Source organism: Mastigoproctus giganteus, chromosome 10 (genome assembly GCF_048544385.1).
Source record: "Mastigoproctus giganteus isolate SK-2022 chromosome 10, ASM4854438v1, whole genome shotgun sequence".
Taxonomy (NCBI): domain Eukaryota; kingdom Metazoa; phylum Arthropoda; class Arachnida; order Uropygi; family Thelyphonidae; genus Mastigoproctus; species Mastigoproctus giganteus.
The window spans coordinates 101,180,588-101,199,535 of record NC_143584.1 but is presented as its reverse complement, the minus strand read 5'-3'; the positions used below and the strand labels follow the sequence as shown (position 1 = coordinate 101,199,535).

Sequence of the window (18,948 nt, the reverse complement as noted above, 5' to 3'; positions counted from 1 at the left end):
AAAGCAAGTGAATGAACTTATGCAGCATCAGCCAAAAAAAAAAAAAAAATCATACCATTCCCTCCAAATGCCTGTCCAGTTCCTCCTTGAATTTATTTAACCTATCAACTTCCACAACGACAGATGGAAGTTTGTTCCAGCAATTAACCACCCACTGGCTAAAGGCAAATTTCTACACATCTATTCTACATCTGTCTTTTCTTAATTTGAATTTATGCCCCCTTAGGTTCGTAATCTGAACAAGTGGAAGGATCCCACCAGAATTCAGCGTGCTCAACCCATTCAAGGCCTTATCCACCTCAATCAGATCACCGCGTAGGTGTCTAGTCTCCAGCCACTGCAATTTGCAGAACTTAAGCCTCTCTTGCCATGTGAATCACCATACATTCACTATGCCTTGAAACGCAGGTCCACCATTACCAACCTACTTCAAACCACCAACACCATTCTGGGGGCTCTACAAGATAGGGCTGAGATGGCAATTGTTTATCTAGATATCCAGTCTGCATTCAACAGCACAGACATCCAGCCCCTCCTGCAACTTTGTGAGGATGGATACCAGATAAAAGGCAATATACTGGAATTCTTGAAGTTGCTACTTACGACCAGGGTCCTTCACTTTACTGTGAATAAAAAATCTTTCACAAGGAAAGTTTGTGTAGGTGTACCCCAGGGTGGAGTTCTCTCAGGACTCCTCTTTACAGCTGCTATCCACCCATTCCTGTGTCAGCAAACAGAATTTATCAGTTATGCAGACGACTTGAAGCTCCTCTATCGGATCAACGGGACCACCCAACCTGATTCTGTTTCTGAAAACATAATCAACAGCCTCAAGAATCTGATTACATACTTGGCACAGTTCTCTCTTAAGATAAATCCAAAAAAATCTGCACAAATGGTATTTTCCCTCAAATCAAACCCAACGCGACTAAACCTGGAAATCCACGGAACCCCCATCACCCCAGTCATCAAGCACAAAGATCTCGGCGTTACATTCGACCCTAAACTCAGTTTCAAACAGCATGTTGCAGACATTCGCAACAAGGTCTGCAGAGCAAGATGGCTTGCCAAACAACACCTCCTTCATGTCACAGAGCCTGAGTACACACTCCAATACATATACCAGTTTCTGCAGCCAGCCATCACCTACGGGTCAGAAATCTGGGCGTCGGCAAAGAAAACCACTGCATCTGATGAGTACTGGCTCCTTCGGTGGGTCCTCTTCAAGCATAAACTGCCACCACTCATACATACTTCAGATATCACCCAACTTCTAAATTACAGAAAAGTCTCCAAACGGATATTTTCCCTCCGATTGCTTGTGTCAATTAAAATGATAGCGGGTGAAGTCAATACGCCAAATTTTTGGCAGATGTGCAATTGGAGGATCCCCCAAAACCCTTAAAATCCCTCCCCTCTCTGCAGTCTGTGGCATGGAGGCTCAGAATAAGGGATAGATTCCTGCCCATGGAGATGCTCCACAACGTCCAAGAGATAGATGTGGACTACAAAAAGTTCATAGAGGACAAATCGTACAGACGACACTTCATCAGGGACCAGCTTTCGTCTTCAACCGAGTGACTGTCATCATCCTTTCATGTGTCTTCATTTTATGTGTTAATATTAATTTTATATGTAAAATATGTAATTATACGTTTTATGTCCTAATATATGTTTTAAGTAATTTTTCTTGTATAAGTTATTTAATGTTAAACCCCTGGCATTGTCGCTGTTGTGGGAATTGTTGTATCAAGCAATCATGTAACCAATCACTGCCCTGCAATAAAGATATTTAGGATCCCTTCATTCCCCTCACCAATCTTGTTGCCCTTCTCTGTACACGTTCAAGCAAATCTACATCCTTCTTAAAATGGGGCCTCCAGACCTGTACGCAGTACTCAAGGCGTGCCCTGTCCTGCCCTGCCCATTGCCTTATACAGAGGGACAATCACCATCTTTTCCCTGCTAGCAAAATTCCTATATATCATTGACAAAACCCCATGACCTGCCCTAGCAGCATGTCTGCATTGCTCAGAAAACTTCATATCTGACTGCACAATTACTCCCAGGTGTTTTTCATTTTCTACCACCTTAAGTGTAGTACCACACAGTTCGTACATTTCTCTGGGGTTACTTCTATCCATATGTAGTACTTTGCATTTGTCAAGGTTAAACTTCAGTTGCCACTTCTCAGCCCATCTGCCAAAATTATCTAGATCCTGTTGCAGTAGCACACTGCCATTAAAAACCCTGCCAACCTTTGTATCATCTGCAAACTTCGACACTAAGCCTGATAACCTTCGTCAATATCATTGATAAATATACAAAACAACAGAGGACCCAACGCTGAACCCTGTGGGACTCCGCTAATAACATTAGTCCACGAAGAGCAGCACCCATTAATTACCCCCCTCTGTCTTCTCCCACTCAACCATCCTTTTATCCATTGTAGCAACTTACCCTTAATACCATTCTGCTCCAATTTGTACAATAGTTTTCCATGTGCAACAGTGTCAAAAACTTTCCTGAAATCCAAATATATGATATCTAAATTATATTTTGTATCCAGTTCCTTTGTAACCACATCATAATATCCTATCAAATTTGTCAGACAAGACTTTCCCTTAACAAACCCATGCTGTGTCTGAATTATTGCTGCAGTCTTGTCTAGATGATCCTGCAATGCATCTTTAACCAGTGACTCCATTATTTTACCCGGAACAGAAGTTAAACTAACTGGTCTGTAATTACTCGTGTCACCCTTCGATCCCCCTTTGTGAATTGGGGATACATTTGCACATCTCCAGTCCGTGGGACCCTCCCCTGAGTCCAAGGATGTTCTCATAATTAAGGGTTTGCTTAGTTGCTTTGCCGCCTCCTTTAATATACACCCCGGGGGCTCACATCTGGTGAGTATGGGCTTGGCAAACCCAGGGTCCTGAGCTGGATATCATCATTCTTCTCTTTTTTGGTGAGATCTCTCTCTCTCTCTCTCTCTCTCTCTCTCTCTCTCTCTCTCGCTCTCTCTCACACACACACACACACACACACGCACACGCACGCACGCACGCACGGGGTAACTCGGAAATTATTTTTTTATTTATTTATTTTTTTTTTGGCTGGTGCAGCATAAGCCTCAGGCTTCCTTGTACTATATTGCTAATAATAATAATAATAATAATAACTGGACAGATCCCATCCACCCCAGGTGCCTTTCTTATGTTTAACTTCAACAATTTCTCCTCCACTTTGCTCTCAGTTATTACAAAATCATTAAGCACCCTGCTACAATTTGATAACCTTCTGCCATTTTCAAACCTTAATAACTTCTCATGTGTGAATGTAGATGCAAAATACTCATTCAGTTTGTTTGCTATCTGAGCAGGATCATCAACAGTCGAACCATTGATATCAAGTGGACCAATCAGATTCATTCCCTTCCTTTTAGAGTTTATATAAGTAAAGAAATCCTTGCTGTTTTTCTTAGCATCTTTTGCCAAAGATTTCACGTAATCTGCCTAACCTCCTTTGTGACCTGATTACAGACTAGCTTATATCTGCCAAATGGATCAAATTTCAACACAGTCTAGTTTTTCTCAACAAACAAAGCTCTCTGCTTGCTCTTTCAAGATGGTGGGACTGTAAGGAACCTCCCCCAGGTATACTCCCAAGTGCAAGGTCAGAAACACAGCAGCAAGTGTACTGGAGGTGATCAGGTATGAACCAAAGCAAGCAGGGTCAAGGCGTAACATTCACTTCAAACAGAATGGCTGACCCTCCATGTTGCCAGGGGATACACCTGGTGCAATACAGCCACTTTGCTTACTTGAAGCTTGAAATTGTGAAACCCATATTAGTGCCAGTTACTGCATGTAGAGATAATGAAGGAAACTTGCTGAGAGAGAGAGAGAGAGAGAGAGAGAGGGGGGGGGGGGGGTCCTGAAATGGTGGAGAGAGTATTTTGAGAGAATCTTGACAGGAGATATGAGACTGAAACAAAACAGCTTTTATACTTTACATTAGAACCATACAATAAAGATCCTAGCTTCAAAGAAATTTTAAAAGTTATTGTGCTTAAAGAATTTTAAAGCACCAGGAGTTGACAGAATAACTGCAGAGTTGCTCAAGAACAGTGGAGTGACACTATGGAGAAGAATACATAATTTGATACTACTAATATGGTCAGAGTAAAAAATCCAAGATGAATGGACATTTTGAATCAGGGCCAATCACAAGAAGGGTGATAAACTTCTTTGTTCTAACTACAAAGGTATTACATTACTGAGAGTAACGTACAAGGTTTTGTCGAGAGTTATCTATAACAGATTGGCAACATATTCAGAGAAAATCATTGGAGAATATCCGTGTGGTTTCAGATCCAATCATTCAACAACTGACCAGATGATTTTCATTTTGAGGCAGATATAGGAAAAAGCATTTGGGTGCAATATACATTTATATAACCTATAAGTAGATTTCAAACAAGCTTTTGATTGCCTCAACAGGGAGGAAATGATAAATGATCTCCTTCTCTTGGGCATACCTGCAAAGATTGTTAGGCTCATAAAAGCAACCCTGGCTGGTTCTAAAGTAGTAGTGAAAATAGACAATCAGGTGACATTAATGCTTGCATTACACAAGGTGATGCACTCTCTACTGTGTTATTTAACTTGGTTTTGGAAGCAGCTATCAGAAAATTAGAAGTGACTGGACACATAGGCATAAAGACAGTAGAGTTCTGTGCACATGCTGATGATGTTGCTATTATCAGTATGATTATCGGAGCACTGGAGGAAACAGTGGCCCGGCTGGATAGCGAAGCACAAAGAAGAGTACTCAGGATAAATGAAGTTTTTTTTTTTTTTTTTTGTAGTTGTTGGCGCATCGGCTTCTGTGGCCATAGTGCACCTCCCAAGGTTTTTGCAGTACTTTGATCCAAGCCCGAGGCGGGATTCGAACCCGCAACCTTTGGGTTGCCAGGCAGGCACTTTACCCACCTGGCTAGCCCGGTCAGCGATAAATGAAGTGAATACAAAATATATGGAACTCCGGAGAATGGCAAATAGGCTTGAAATTTTAAGAACCAGAGGTTTTTCGTTTGTTCAGAATTCAACTTTCTGAATGCTTGTTCAGAATTTTACCTACCTAAGATTACCAACTGTATACTAATGAAATTAAGTCCCATATCCCAAGTGGAAACAGATGTTTCTATGCACATGAAAAATTATTGAAGTTCAGAGTACTGAACAGACATTTAAAATTAAGAATATACAAATAACTCATTAGACCAATTATGACATATTGTTGTGAAGCTTGGACATTTATGGGTCAAGATGAGCCGCTGTTGAGAGTGTTCGAGTGTAGAATTTTACAAAATGTTTTTGGACCAGTACAAGATGCTGATGGATCTTGGGAGGTTCAGACCAAACCATGAACTTGACCATCTTATTCAGGGAGTGGACATCGTTGGATTTGTGAAGAGTCAGAGGCTTGCCTGGTTGGGACATGTCATGAGAATGGATGATAACAAAACAACTAAGAGTTTAATGAAATGGAAACCTACAGGGAAAAGGGTGAGAGGAGGACCACGAAAAGATGGAGGGATGATATAGAAAAGGACTTAAAGACCATAAAAATAAGAGATTGGATAAGTCTGACTTCTGGGAGAGCTTATTGGTGGAACTTCATCGAGAAGGCTATAAACCTGGGATATAAAACCAGGAGAAGACAGTCCACCTGGGCAAATCTACTGCTAACTATCTAGGAGGCATCCAGAACAGCTAGTGGATAATCTCACTGCTCCTACTCTGACAGATAGTGAATGGAAGAAGTCAGAGTTGTGTGTACATAGGAGGCAGGAGCTGGGTATATTCCTTACTGTATATACACCATATCCAAAAATTCGTTGATTCATACGTTTCCCCCCACCTTTACCTTATTTAAGGGCGATTCGAAATTCTTGTCTCACGGATATAATATCATGCAATGGTTATAAAGAAATTGAAAACAAAGGAAGAAAGCAGACTGCAGTTTATTTTACTTTATATTAGTCACAGAAGGTCTGTTTTAAGATCCAAATAGTTAGTATGAACACCGGTTTCATGACTCAAAATGATCCTGCACCATGTCCTGTGGGACATTTTGCAGAGCATAGGCTTATTGATTTTGGTAAAGGCAACCCTCACATCTTCCTTCAATTGATCTGTTGTCTAGTATCTTTCTTTGGATATAATGTCTTTAATTATGCCCTATATTGTAGTGTCACAAAAAGAGATATCAAGACTTCTTGGTGACCACTGAAGATGCACTTGCAGATGTGCTCATCCTCTCCATATTAAATAAGTAAGTAAGCAAGCAAAGAGCAACCATTATCAATCCACTGCAGGATGGAAGACTCCTCAACAATTCATGTTGAGGGAAATGGACCATAATCTGCCATGCTGGTCCAGTTCGGGTTGGCAAATCAACCATTCAGCAGTCAGGAGCTTGAACCCAGGTTTTGCTCAAAGAGTGTATGCTACTGCATTCCCGCTCCTGACCACTCAACTACAGAGGCCATCCTCTCCCTATTGCCTACTCCCAAACACATCATGCAAGTATTCCCTGAAAAAATTGATCACATAACATGGCTAGATATGAATGTTGATTGACAGTACCCTTGAAGGCGCCTCCGTAGCCAGGTGGGAAAGAGCAGCAGTGCGTAGCACACGCTTCTTGATTAGACCGGGGTTCGAGCCCGTCACCACCAAATACGGACGATGCGGAAAGGTCAGGGAATGACCACCGCATATCCCGGAGCAATATGGTCTTAGTTGCTAATGCTCCTGAAAAACCAAAATAACAACAGTACCCTTGAAGAAATAGGACCCTATCAAGAGGTTGCTGGACACTGCAGCCCAGTAACTACAGTAACTATAGCTCTTCATAAAGACATGGGTTTTCTTTACACTAGAAATAAACATTCCTAATACAAGCACTACAACAGATTGCATACTCACCAGAGAACTTGATATTGATGGTTCGACTGTTGATGATCCTGCTCAGATAGCAAACTGAATGAGTATTTTGCATCTACATTCACACATGAGGAGTTATTAAGGATTGATGACAGTAATAGCAGTGTGCTACTGCAACAGGATCTAGAAAATTTGGAAAGATGGGCTGAGAAGTGGCAACTGAAGTTTAATATTGACAAATGCAAAGTACTGTATATGGGTAGAAGTAACCCCAGAGGAATGTACCAACTGTGTGGTACTACACTTAGGGTGGTAGAAAATGAAAAACACCTGGGAGTAATTGTACAGTCAGATAGAAGTTTTCTGAACAATGCAGACAGGCTGCAAGAGCAGGTCATTGGGTTTTGTCAATGATATACAGGAATTTTGCTAGCAGGGAAAAGGAGGTGATTGTCCCTCTGTATAAGGCAATGGTCAGGCCACGCCTTGAGTACTGCGTACAGGTCTAGAGGCCTCATTTTAGGAAGGATGTAGATTTTCTTGAGAGTGTACAGAGAAGGGCAACAAGATTGGTGAGGGGAATGAAGGGATCCTCTTACCAAGACAGGCTTAAGTTCTGCAAATTGCAGCAGCTGGAGACTAGGCACCTGCAAGGTGATCTGATTGAGGTGTATAAGGCCTTGAATGGATGGAGCTGAATTCTGATGGGATTCTTCAATTTTTTCAGATTATGAACCTAAGGGTTCGTAATCTAATTCAAATTGAGGAAAGACAGCTGCAGAATAGATGTGCGGAAATTTGCCTTTAGCCAGCGAGTGGTTAATTGCTGGAACAAACTTCCATCTGCCATTGTGGAAGTTGATAGGTTAAATAAATATAAGGAGGAACTGGACAAACTTTTAGAAGGAATGGTTGTGTGAATTTTTTTTTAGCTGATACTGCATAAGCTCATATGCTTGCTTTCTTGCATCACATGCCAGATTACTATTACTTTACTGTTGCAGGAGAATATGAAAAACTTCAAGCAACTTTGCATATGCTTCACTTCTTTTTTGCATGTCATCATCACTTAGCTTGTTGACAAATGAAAGCTTAAAGGATTTTAATTTGAGATAGTTTTTATTACGTGTTAGCATTGTGGTTTTTGGGATTCCATGTTCAGACAATCAATTCCATAGTGACATTTTAGTCATCACAGCTCTAATGCTTCCATTGCTACACAGTGTTCCTGCCAGGTCAACAGTTGGGACAGCCTTTTTTTTTTTTTTTTTTTAATCAAAACTGATCCTATCATGAAGAGCTTATGTTTCCAGGCAATATTGTCTTTTAGGAGGTTCTTTATTAAACCTTGCAGTAAAATCCCTTTGTACATCCTTCATACTTTTTCATATCTGTGGACGTTTGTGAGCCGGTACATTTACAATGAGCCATTCTTCCACACTAAGAACTTGTGCCAGCCATCTGAAATGAAAGAGGAAACATATGTGTAGCTCGAGGTCTAATAATTCTGTGCAGATCAAAGTTATTCCATGTTTCATTTTCTATGGATGTTATGACTAAATCTGAAAACTAACCTAAGAATACAGATCAAAAAATGATTTTTTAATTAATTTTAATAGAGAAAAAGAACATTCTCCAGTGGCATTGTAAGATTGCGGAGGGGAGACAATCAATAAGCAGGTAAAATTCTAACCACCACTGTGTCTGCTTATTGGTGCATGGTGTTGGGGCTACAGCCACTCAACTCTCACTATTCAGAATCGAGGCATTATCAAAATACTATGTTCATTCCTTTGCCTGCTGGAGTGCCTTGTAGCTTCCCTTTAAAAAGATGGGGGCATCACCGGACAAATATCTCTTCTATTCTTTTTCAGGTATTTTCATTTTATTCTCTCAAAATTTTATTTCAGTTTGTGACAGCTTTTGCTTGTAAAGAAGACATACTGCCTCACTTGTGTGTTCACTTCTGAATTCAATGAGTTCATATGAGGTCCATTTTGGTAGAAACCTTGGACATCCATCTTGTAGTTAGTATAAAATCTTGTAGTTAGTATAATGACTTCTCAACACTTTCCATTTGGCATTTACAATTTTTTAAGACATTAGTTAACCATACTGAAAAAGAGCGCAAAAACATCTAAGACCACTGTAATTGCCTTTTTGCAAAAGCAAAATCACTTCCCTTTACACTGAGGGCAGTTATACCTTTAAAAACCATTCTACATTACTATAATATTGTATACTATACAATGTGACTATTATACAACTATATGACTATTATACAATAGTCACATAGTTGTTCCTTTACTAGAAATTCTTAATACAAAAAGTCACTGCTGATAATCAGATCATGAGTATCATTTTCTCTTGTCTCTCTGACATGCTGATATTGAACACAGTCATCCAGAAATGTTCTGCTAATGAGTGAGTAATTACTCCCTCATTAGCAGCACTACAAGATGCAAACTATCTGCAACATTAAAATCCTCCATAAGATGTTCAGTTTTACTGGTTTATTCTATTTGCTTGTATAGTTGTTCACTGTACTCATGACAGTCAGTTGGCCTATAATATACTCTTCTGTTCTCATTTTTGCATTCCCAGAGCTTATGTTACATCGAACTGACTGAACATTATACCATCTATTCTCAACACTAGTTTAGTGCACTGCATTACACTCCATATGCTACCTAACCAAAAGCAAAACTTCCTCCACCTCTCACACTCCTGTCCTGTCTGTCCTTTTTGAAAATGCGTCACCATTTTTTGATATAATATCTACTAATATATTTCTGATATAATATCTGCATTTGATGACTTAAGTGATACTTCAAATTCATCACATTTATATACTATGCTCCTAGAATTGTTGCATAAGCAACTATATTAACATCAGTATTAGTAGTGGCAACTGATGTGAGGAAGAAATCTACTGCAACATCAGCCAAAGAGAGGTAAAAATCCATCCCACTTATCTGTCCCCTCAAATATTTGGTTCAATTTATTTAAACTACTTAGCTCTAAAGATTGAATGGAAGTTTTGTCCAATCAATCACTATGTGGCTGAAAACAATATTTCACATATCTATCAGCTGGCCAGCGAAAGCAGCTAGATCATCCACTGGATCATAAGCATCTCAGTACCCCAAACAATAATTTGACCTGTAACAGAATTAAATTCCATTAAAATAAACATAATTAAAATGAATTTTTGAAGATATTCTCCTGTCAGTGTAAGTTAGTATAATCTAACTTAACCAGTGCACATTTATGTTAAATATAGACATAAATATATTAAATATATTTATGTATATATTTATATATATACATAAATATACAGTGGTTAAGTTAAGCTACATTAGACTTAATGGCAAGCAGATAAAAGTACCTTTTTTTTTACCAACTATTCAGTGGTGCGTTATTCTATAGGCAAAAAAGGCTAGGACTCCAATCAGAGAGGGGGGCCCAAAATCAGTCTCAAAAACTCAAAACTCTTTGTTGTTTTTTATTAATATTTTTAAGTGATTTTTATCGGAAACTGAACTTTCTACCTGCCAAGGTCAATGAACTTTACTTGAAGCTTAATTTCAAAATTACATTTCTTTTAAAAAATTGTTTTATCAGTTTTAATGGTTTTATTTTTAGTTCTTCTTTAAATAGTTGAGTTAATTTAAAAAATAAAGACTGCCTTGGAATGGAATTTGGGGCCCTCATCTAATGATGGGGTTCCCAAATTCCATTTTACCTTGGGCCCATAAAGGTACAACATGCCATTATAACTATTGCTTGAAATCTTTTGACAGAAAAATTAAATCTAGATTGTTATCTATCGTGAATTTTAGGAAAGATAACAATGGTGATTATTTTGCATAAAGCATGAGACTATGTGTAAGATTCACTAGTGAATGGCTTAGTGCCACTGCACCATGTTTTGTTCATAGTGAACTGCCGAAGTAGATAATCGGCATTGTTTCACCATGGCAAACTCTTTTTGAAGGTATTCATACTGTGAATACCTTCAAAAAGAGTTGCCATATTATTGCACTATCTCGAATACGTAATGCTTCACCAATGGAGAAGACTAATGTTACTTATTCTCGGCAAATACCACCACCCAAATGGCACCATTTCAAGGCTTGTTGGCCAGGTAGATATCCTCGTGGTGGAATCGTGAAGTTTAACTCCACAATATGAGAGTTGCCTCATGGTGTGCAATAGTATGACCTAAGGTGATTATTTTGCATAATGCATGAGACTACACGTAAGATTCACTAGTGAACGTGTTGCAATCGTGACCCAGTTATGAAGTTTGACTCCACAATATGAGAGATGAAGCGTTACTTATTCAAGGGAGTGCAATGGCAACTCTTTGTTGTAATGGTATTCACAATATGAGACACAATTAAAACGATGCCAATTATCGAGTTCAGCAGTTCACTACAAACAAAACGTGGTGCAATGGCACTAACCATTTCACTAGAAAGATAACATAAATTTTATACTTTCATGAAACCTGTGGGGGCATAAATTCAAATTGAGGAAAGACAGTTGTAGAATAGATGTGCGGAAATTTTCCTTTAGCCAGCGGGTAGGTGATTGCTGGAACAAACTTCCATCTGTTGATAGCTTAAATAAATTCAAGGAAGAACTGGACAAACTTTTGGAGCAAATGGATGGGTGAAATGGGAAGGTTTTTGATTTTTTTTTTTTGGCTGATGCTATATAAGGTTACTTTCTTTCATCATATTCTTCAACTAATGCTAATTGAATACACCAGCCACTGAACGTTAAAGTGGAACATTATTTATGACCATTATAACCAACCATCACAGCATTCCGAAACCAGCATGCAACCCAAGTATTGTAAATATTTACTTCTGAGCAAAGTAGTATTAGTAGTAATCGAGGCATGTGATGCAAGAAAGCAAGCATATGAGCTTATGTAGAATCAGCCAAAGGAAAATAAAAAAAAATCATTTCCTCTATTTGTTTATCGAGTTCCTCCTTGAATTTATTTAAGCGATCAACTTCCACAACAACTGATGGAAGTCTGATCTAGCAATTAACCATCCGCTGGCTAAAGACAAATTTCCGCACATCTATTCTACAACTCACTTTCCTCAATTTGAATTGATGCCCCCTCAGGTTTGTAATCTGAGCAAGTGAAAGAATCCCATCAGAATTCAGTGTACTCAACCCATTCAAGGCCTTATACACCTCAATCAGATCACCTCATAAGTGTCTAGTCTCCAGCCGCTGCAAATTGCAGAACTTAAGCCTTTCTTGGTAAGAGGACCCTTTCGTTCCCCTCACCAATATTGTTGCCCTTCTCTGTACACACTGAAGCAACTCTACATACTTCCTAAAATGAGGCCTCCAGACCTGTCTGCAGTACTCAAGGCCTGACCATTGCCTTGCACAAAGGGATAATCACCTCCTTTTCCCTACTAGCAAAATTCCTGTATATCATTGACAATACCCCATTACCTGCTCTGGCAGCCTGTGTAGTCAGATATGAAGTTTTCTGCATTGCTCAGAAAACTTCATATCTGATTACACAATCACTCCCAGGTCTTTTTCATTTTCTACCACCCTAAGTGTAGTACCACACAGTTGGTACGTTCCTCTGGGGTTACACTACCCATATGCAGTACTTAGCATTTGTCAATGTTAAACTTCAGTTGCCACTTCTCAGCCCACCTTCCCAAATTTTCTAGATCCTGTTGCAGAAACACACTGACATTAATAAACCTGCCAACCTTTGTATCATCTGCAAACTTCGACACTAAGCCTGATATACACCTTCATCAATATCATTGATAAATATATAACACAACAGCGGACCCAACACCGAACCCCATTAATAATATTAGTCCACAAAGAGCAGTATCCAAAGATTACCACTCTGTCTTTGCCCACTCAACCACCCTTTTGTCCTTTGTAGCAACTTGCCCTTAATATCACGCTACTCCAATTTGCAACGGTGTGAAAAGCTTTCCTGAAATCCAAGTATATGATATCAAAATTATATTTTGCATCCAATTGCTTAGTAACCACATCATAGTATTTGATCAAGTTTGTCAGACAAGGTTTTCCCTTAACAAACCCATGCTGTGTCTGAATTATTACTGCAGCCTTGTTAAGATGATCCTGCAATGTTTCTTTAACCAGTGACTCCATTATTTTCCCTGGAACAGAAGTTAAACTAACTGGTTTGTAATTACCCGTGTCATCCTTAGATCCCCCTTTGTGAATTGGGAATAGAATTGCACATCTCCAGCCCATGGGAACTTCCCCTGAGTGTAAGGATGTTCTCATAATTATGGCTAAGGGTTTGCTTAGTTCCTCCTGGATAGATCCCATCAGCTCCAGGTGCCTTTCTTATGTAGTTGTAGTAGTAGTAGTGCCATGTGATGCAAGAAAGCAATGAAAGAAATGATGTTTAACTTCATCAATTTCTCCTATACTTTGCTCTCAGTTATTAAAAAATAATTAAGCACCCTGTTACACTTTGATAAACTTCTGGCATTTTCCTCAAATAATGACCCTTCATGTGCAAATGTAGATGCAAAATACTCATTCAGATTACCAGCTACCTGAGCAGGATCATCAACAGTTGAACCATCGACATCATCCCGTTCATCCCCTTCTTTTTAGAGTTTATATGGGTAAAGGAGTCCTTGCTCTTTTTTTTTAACAATTAAATTTTAATCTATCAAACAAAACAATGACAGCACCTCATAGAACTATAAAATAGACAAAAAACAATCACATTTAAAAGTTTGAGAAAAAAAATTGAAAATTGAAAAATAATCACATTTAAAAGTTTGAGAAAAAAAATTGAAAAAACTGCCCCCCCCAAGTTGCTTGCGGCCCGCAGTTTGAGAATCCCTGGGTTGGGCAATATCACAAAAACCTAGGCGAATGAAATACCAAAAAATTTATACTTGCCGAAACCTTGGAGAGTCCTGTAAGCATTCGTTCAATTCAATAATCGGTTTCATAATTGAAGTTCGTTAAACAGTTCAGTATTCACACACATTAAAAAAAAAACATAGGCAATGTTTATATGCACTATACTATAATAAAGCAACTTCTAGTGTAGAAATTATATTACAGAATAGTTTCAGAACAAATTTACAAAAAAAATTAACTAATAAAGTCCCCATTCAAAAACTGTGTTACTCGTGATAACCGTAACAATACGATTTCACTGTCAAAAAAAGAAAGCAATCTTTTATTCCTGATTCATTCGGTAAAATATAGAGTGACATATATGATTTAGTTCAACCCATCTCTTTGACAGATGCAAAAAAAACTTAAGATAGAACGATATCCAATCTTGCACCACACACACATAAACGAGTTCCATGCTCTTAAACTGATTTTTTATTAACCGTTTAAATGGAAATTTTTTTACATACATCAATAAATGAATTTTAATGAATTAATGATAAAAAGTTCTGATAAGGAAAAGAAAAATCAGAATAAAATGCGAAACTTAGGAAGTGACGCAACTGCATCACATGTAAACCTTAGCAAGACATTCTTCGGAATCAAACGACCTTTAGTTTGTCCTAAGTACGGTTGGTATTGTACTGTAGTTTTATCGCAATATAAGTTTGGATAATTGTTTCGACTAAAGGTAAGTTAAAATTAAAAAATGCATGCATATATTTGATGAACAACAACGTTGAAACAATTGTGTGAAACTTAATTATGTTATTTTATTTATTTTGCGTAAAGAGCACTTGAAGCAGATATGGTATGCCCTTTCACTACGGCTGACATTGAACGACCTTGTATGTATTTTTTATATTTATATCAAAAATATTTTGTTCTTTTCGGCATTGTAAACTTTTTCTACGAACAGGTATTATATGGCGATAATATGTTTGACATAATCTTTCATATTTCACTAAAACGGAATGTGTTTGATGAATGGTACAATATTTTCACATCATCCGCGCGTTCATAACTAAGGAGATCACTATTGAACATGAAATTTTAATCGAGTCTAGACAAATTTGGAAAAATTTCTCAAGTGCATGTAAATAAAAACCACAAGATCTTAAAGACAAAGTTGGTTTCCCAACTTTATATGCCTAGGTAAGAACAGCTCCCCAGTATTAGTTCCGCAGCGGAAACTTTAGCTTAGATTTAAGCTGAACATCCCAGTACTTATTTCTAATTAGAGTACTGCCTATTCTGTTTCAGATACAGTGTATTGTGTTCAGCCGGAACTTGGAGCTGATATTGCATTCTACGATTCCATGAGACTATATAAACAGCTCATTTTCTTTAAAAAGTAATCTTGTTTTTTTTTTTTTTTTTTAGAATCTTTAATAGATGTAGTAAAAAAAAAAACTTTTTGAGTGATAGATGGTTTGAAATTTCATGCCCTTAATGGTACCATGGATTTCGATTCCCCACTTATATATAATAATGCTACCCATGATACTAATATGTGCTTATAGCATGTTTGTAGCCTAAGTTGCTGATGCGCCAATAAAACTCAATCAATCAGCTGATAGCATGTAATATTTTTGTTTATTGGAAGCGTCAAGTGTTTAAGTTTTCCAGTTTTTTTTTAACTCTAAAGATAATCTCCGTGCACGCGTTTTAACTTTACCGCTATAAGGAAATTGTATTTATTTGTTATTATTCTTTTAGACAAGGTTTGGAATTTTTTGTTTTCACACAGGTCAGGTATATAAATAAGCTTAAGAAAAACTCTAATAATTTTCTAGCATCCTTAAGTTACTAAATAAATACGTGTACATAGTTTGAAATTTCATGCTTTTTTTTCTTGACTATATGTAGTAAAATAGTAAATATATATTCTCAAACTTAAAGTGAATATCATAAAACAAGGAAGGGCGCCTCCGTAGCCAGGTGGGAAGGAGCAGCAATGCGTAGCACACGCTTCTTGATTAGACCGGGGTTCGAGCCAGTCACCACCAAATACGGAGGATGCGGAAAGGTCAGGGAATGACCACCGCATATCCCGGAGCAATATGGCCTTAGTTGCTAATGCTCCTGGAAAAAAAAAAAAAAAAAAAAAGGAAGCTACACCTAATGATCACCTAATGTACGTAGCTCAAACATGTAATTTGTTTAAACTATAAAGATATAGTGGCCAGTTACATTAATAAACCAATATTGCCAGTTAAATTATACACGAGCATGCACTGTCTGCTACAGTTAAAAAAAATAAAATTCTACATTCAATTGAAGTTGTGGTAACAGTTTACTTATGAGAGAAGTTCTATTCAAGTCCAGTTCTAATCTTGTTTGTACTCTAGCATGACATATGGAATGGTGATGAAATGTATTTTTGTCTTGTTGGATTTTTGTGCAATGTTTGTTGCGAGGTTCTTGTTATTTATTTTTTCACGGGCTATTGTTTTAACTTTGTTTATATAGGTTAGCGAGTAACTCCTATTTGAGAATCTTCTAGTTAATTCATTTATTTCTGTCGTTAGAGAAATATTCTTCCACCGAGATTTCTCTGACAGAAATAAATGAATTAACTAGAAGATTCTCAAATAGGGGTTACGCGCTAACCTATATAAACAAAGTTAAAACAATAGCCCGTGAAAAAATAACAACAACCTCGCAACAAACATTGCACAAAAATCCAACAAGACCAAAATATATTTCATATGTCAAGTACTGGTACAATAAACTTAACCAAATGTGCAAGGGAACCGACATGAAAATCATAGCAAAACCCATGAACAAATTATACACATTCTTCAGAAATCGACCTTCAAACACCACATTCCAATCACAGCATGGCCTAGTATTCAACATCCCATGCATAAATTGCAACGCTGTTTATGTAAGATCTACCATGGGAGTGGCACAGCTTTGAGCAAAACAACACCAAATTTCAGGGCGGGTCGTTCAAATGCATCGGAATTTTCGTTCCACGCAATAAATGAACAACATTCATTCGGCTTTAATGAAACAAAAATTATAAGTATTCAACACAACTACCACAAACTACTTATTGCAGAAACCTTAGAGATGAAACTACGTGAACCTTCAATCAATATCCGTAGACCATTCCTATTGTCCGACGATTGGTCACTCATACGCATGTGTGAAGAACAAACACTACAACATAAGACAAAAGTTTCGGATTAATTGTGAGTTGCTCTATTCCTGTGAACACGACGCCCTGACAAGTTCTAGTCCGACTTAAAGAATGTAGAGAATAATCCCCCCCACCCCACCCCATATCCATTAAACTTTTTTATACCCCTAAATTTAACTCTGTCAAGCTGGACCTAAGAAAATAATCGGTCCATATTTATTAAGTGGTTTAGACCTTCAAAATTTAATTTTATGTCAATCCACGTAATGGTTTTCTTGCTGCCGGAAGTATGGTGTTTGAAGGCCTTGAGCGCTCAAGGTTGGTTCTGACAGTGGGGAAGATGTCCCACATGTTTTGTAAAATTGATATCGCCTTCCCAAAGAATTATTAGTGCACTGTACCAGGAGAGTTGGTTGGAAAAGAAGCTTCTAATATATCTAAAATAAAGGTAATCCCTGTTTCATAATATAATAGAATATAGGAATTATTGAGCACTTAATAGCTCTATTATCAAATCTATTAAATGCCATAGGAAGGGAGGAGGGGAGGTTATGCTGTTAGTTAAGAAACACAAAACCTAAGGCAGTGCATCCAGTTTACATTGGTGGACAGTGCAATGTTGAGTTAGTTTGGTGTTACATAAGCAATGGGAAAACAAAAATAAGGGTAGGAGTGTGTAATAGGACAACTAAATCCGATCAGTACAGTGAAGAACTATAGAGAGAAATAGTGGGCCAGTAAATCAATATCTTATAATGGGAAATTAACTTCCCAGATATTGACTGGAACTTATGGGCTAGTCACTAGCAAGACTTCTGTGAATTTACTGGATGACTGTTTTCTACAGCAGAGTTCGAACGACAACTACAGGGAATAACACTCTTGATCTGATTATCAGCAGTGATTATTCGTGCATTAAGAATGTACAGATAAAGAACCACAAGGTGAAAGTGATCAGTGTACTGATGTGGGATTTACTTAAAGATGTAACTTTGCTGATTTACAGTACTACTATTATGTTAACTTGTCATTTCAGTTTGTGCATGTAAATGCAATAAAATTCTTTCCCTTTACACCATCAGGTGTAGAGGGAAAGAATTTTGCTTTTGTAAAAGTGACTACAGTCATCTCAGATTTTTTAAATTCTAAGTGGTAAACATTCAGGGAATTAATCTTGGAATCTACTACTAGGCTTTTCATACCAGCTAAGAAATACTGTTCAAAATTTAGACCCCGATGAACTAATAAGATTTGTGGCAGAGAAGAAAAATGCATGGGATGCATATAAATTATCAGGTGACACAGAATCCTATGGCAGATATAAAAAGGAGGTTAGGCAAGCAAAGGTAGATTACAAGAAATCTTTGGCAAAGGATGCAAAGACTTCTTTACTTATATAAACTCTAAAAGGAAGAATTCAAATGTAATTTATTGAAATCATAAATATATAGTAGCCAGTTACATTAATAAACCATTATTTCAAGTTAAAACATACAATGGCAGACGAAAAAACTGCATCACTTGTGAATTTTGCAAATAATGTGTTTTGCACTGCATTGTGGGTTGCAGAAATGTTCAAAATGCATTTGTTAGATGGGATATATATCTCTGTGAATGAAATCCAATAAGAAGACTCCACTTGATATACTAATTGCCATAAATATCTTCCCAAAGGGTAAAATGCGTAATTAATGGAAATATGAGAAATCATGCAAATGGCAAATCATACCACAAATTTAAACATAAATACCAACTGTTTATAACTGATTTAATAATAAAATAAAATAAAATAAAATGATACAAAAGACTGTAAAATAATATTTGCAAAAAATGATTATTTACAAAAAAGCTAATTTACAACAAAAATAAAATAAGTAAATAAGTTAAAAT

At 37.4% G+C, this 18,948-nt stretch overlaps 2 protein-coding genes across 2 annotated transcripts in view; one reads left to right on the top strand and one right to left on the bottom strand.

Moving 5' to 3' along the window:
- CenB1A (Centaurin beta 1A) overlaps nucleotides 1-14,254 on the bottom strand; it is an 806,494-nt gene extending 792,240 nt beyond the window's left edge. The window contains exon 1 of the mRNA XM_090384002.1: nucleotides 13,908-14,254. Within this exon, the coding sequence (XP_090240128.1) occupies nucleotides 13,908-13,960 (53 nt within the window). The 5' untranslated portion in view covers nucleotides 13,961-14,254. The remainder of the gene's footprint in view (nucleotides 1-13,907) is intronic.
- A 230-nt stretch (nucleotides 14,255-14,484) lies between these two features.
- Eno (alpha-enolase) overlaps nucleotides 14,485-18,948 on the top strand; it is a 115,145-nt gene continuing 110,681 nt past the window's right edge. The window contains exon 1 of the mRNA XM_090383451.1: nucleotides 14,485-14,601. The gene's annotated coding sequence lies outside the window, so the exon portion shown is untranslated. The remainder of the gene's footprint in view (nucleotides 14,602-18,948) is intronic.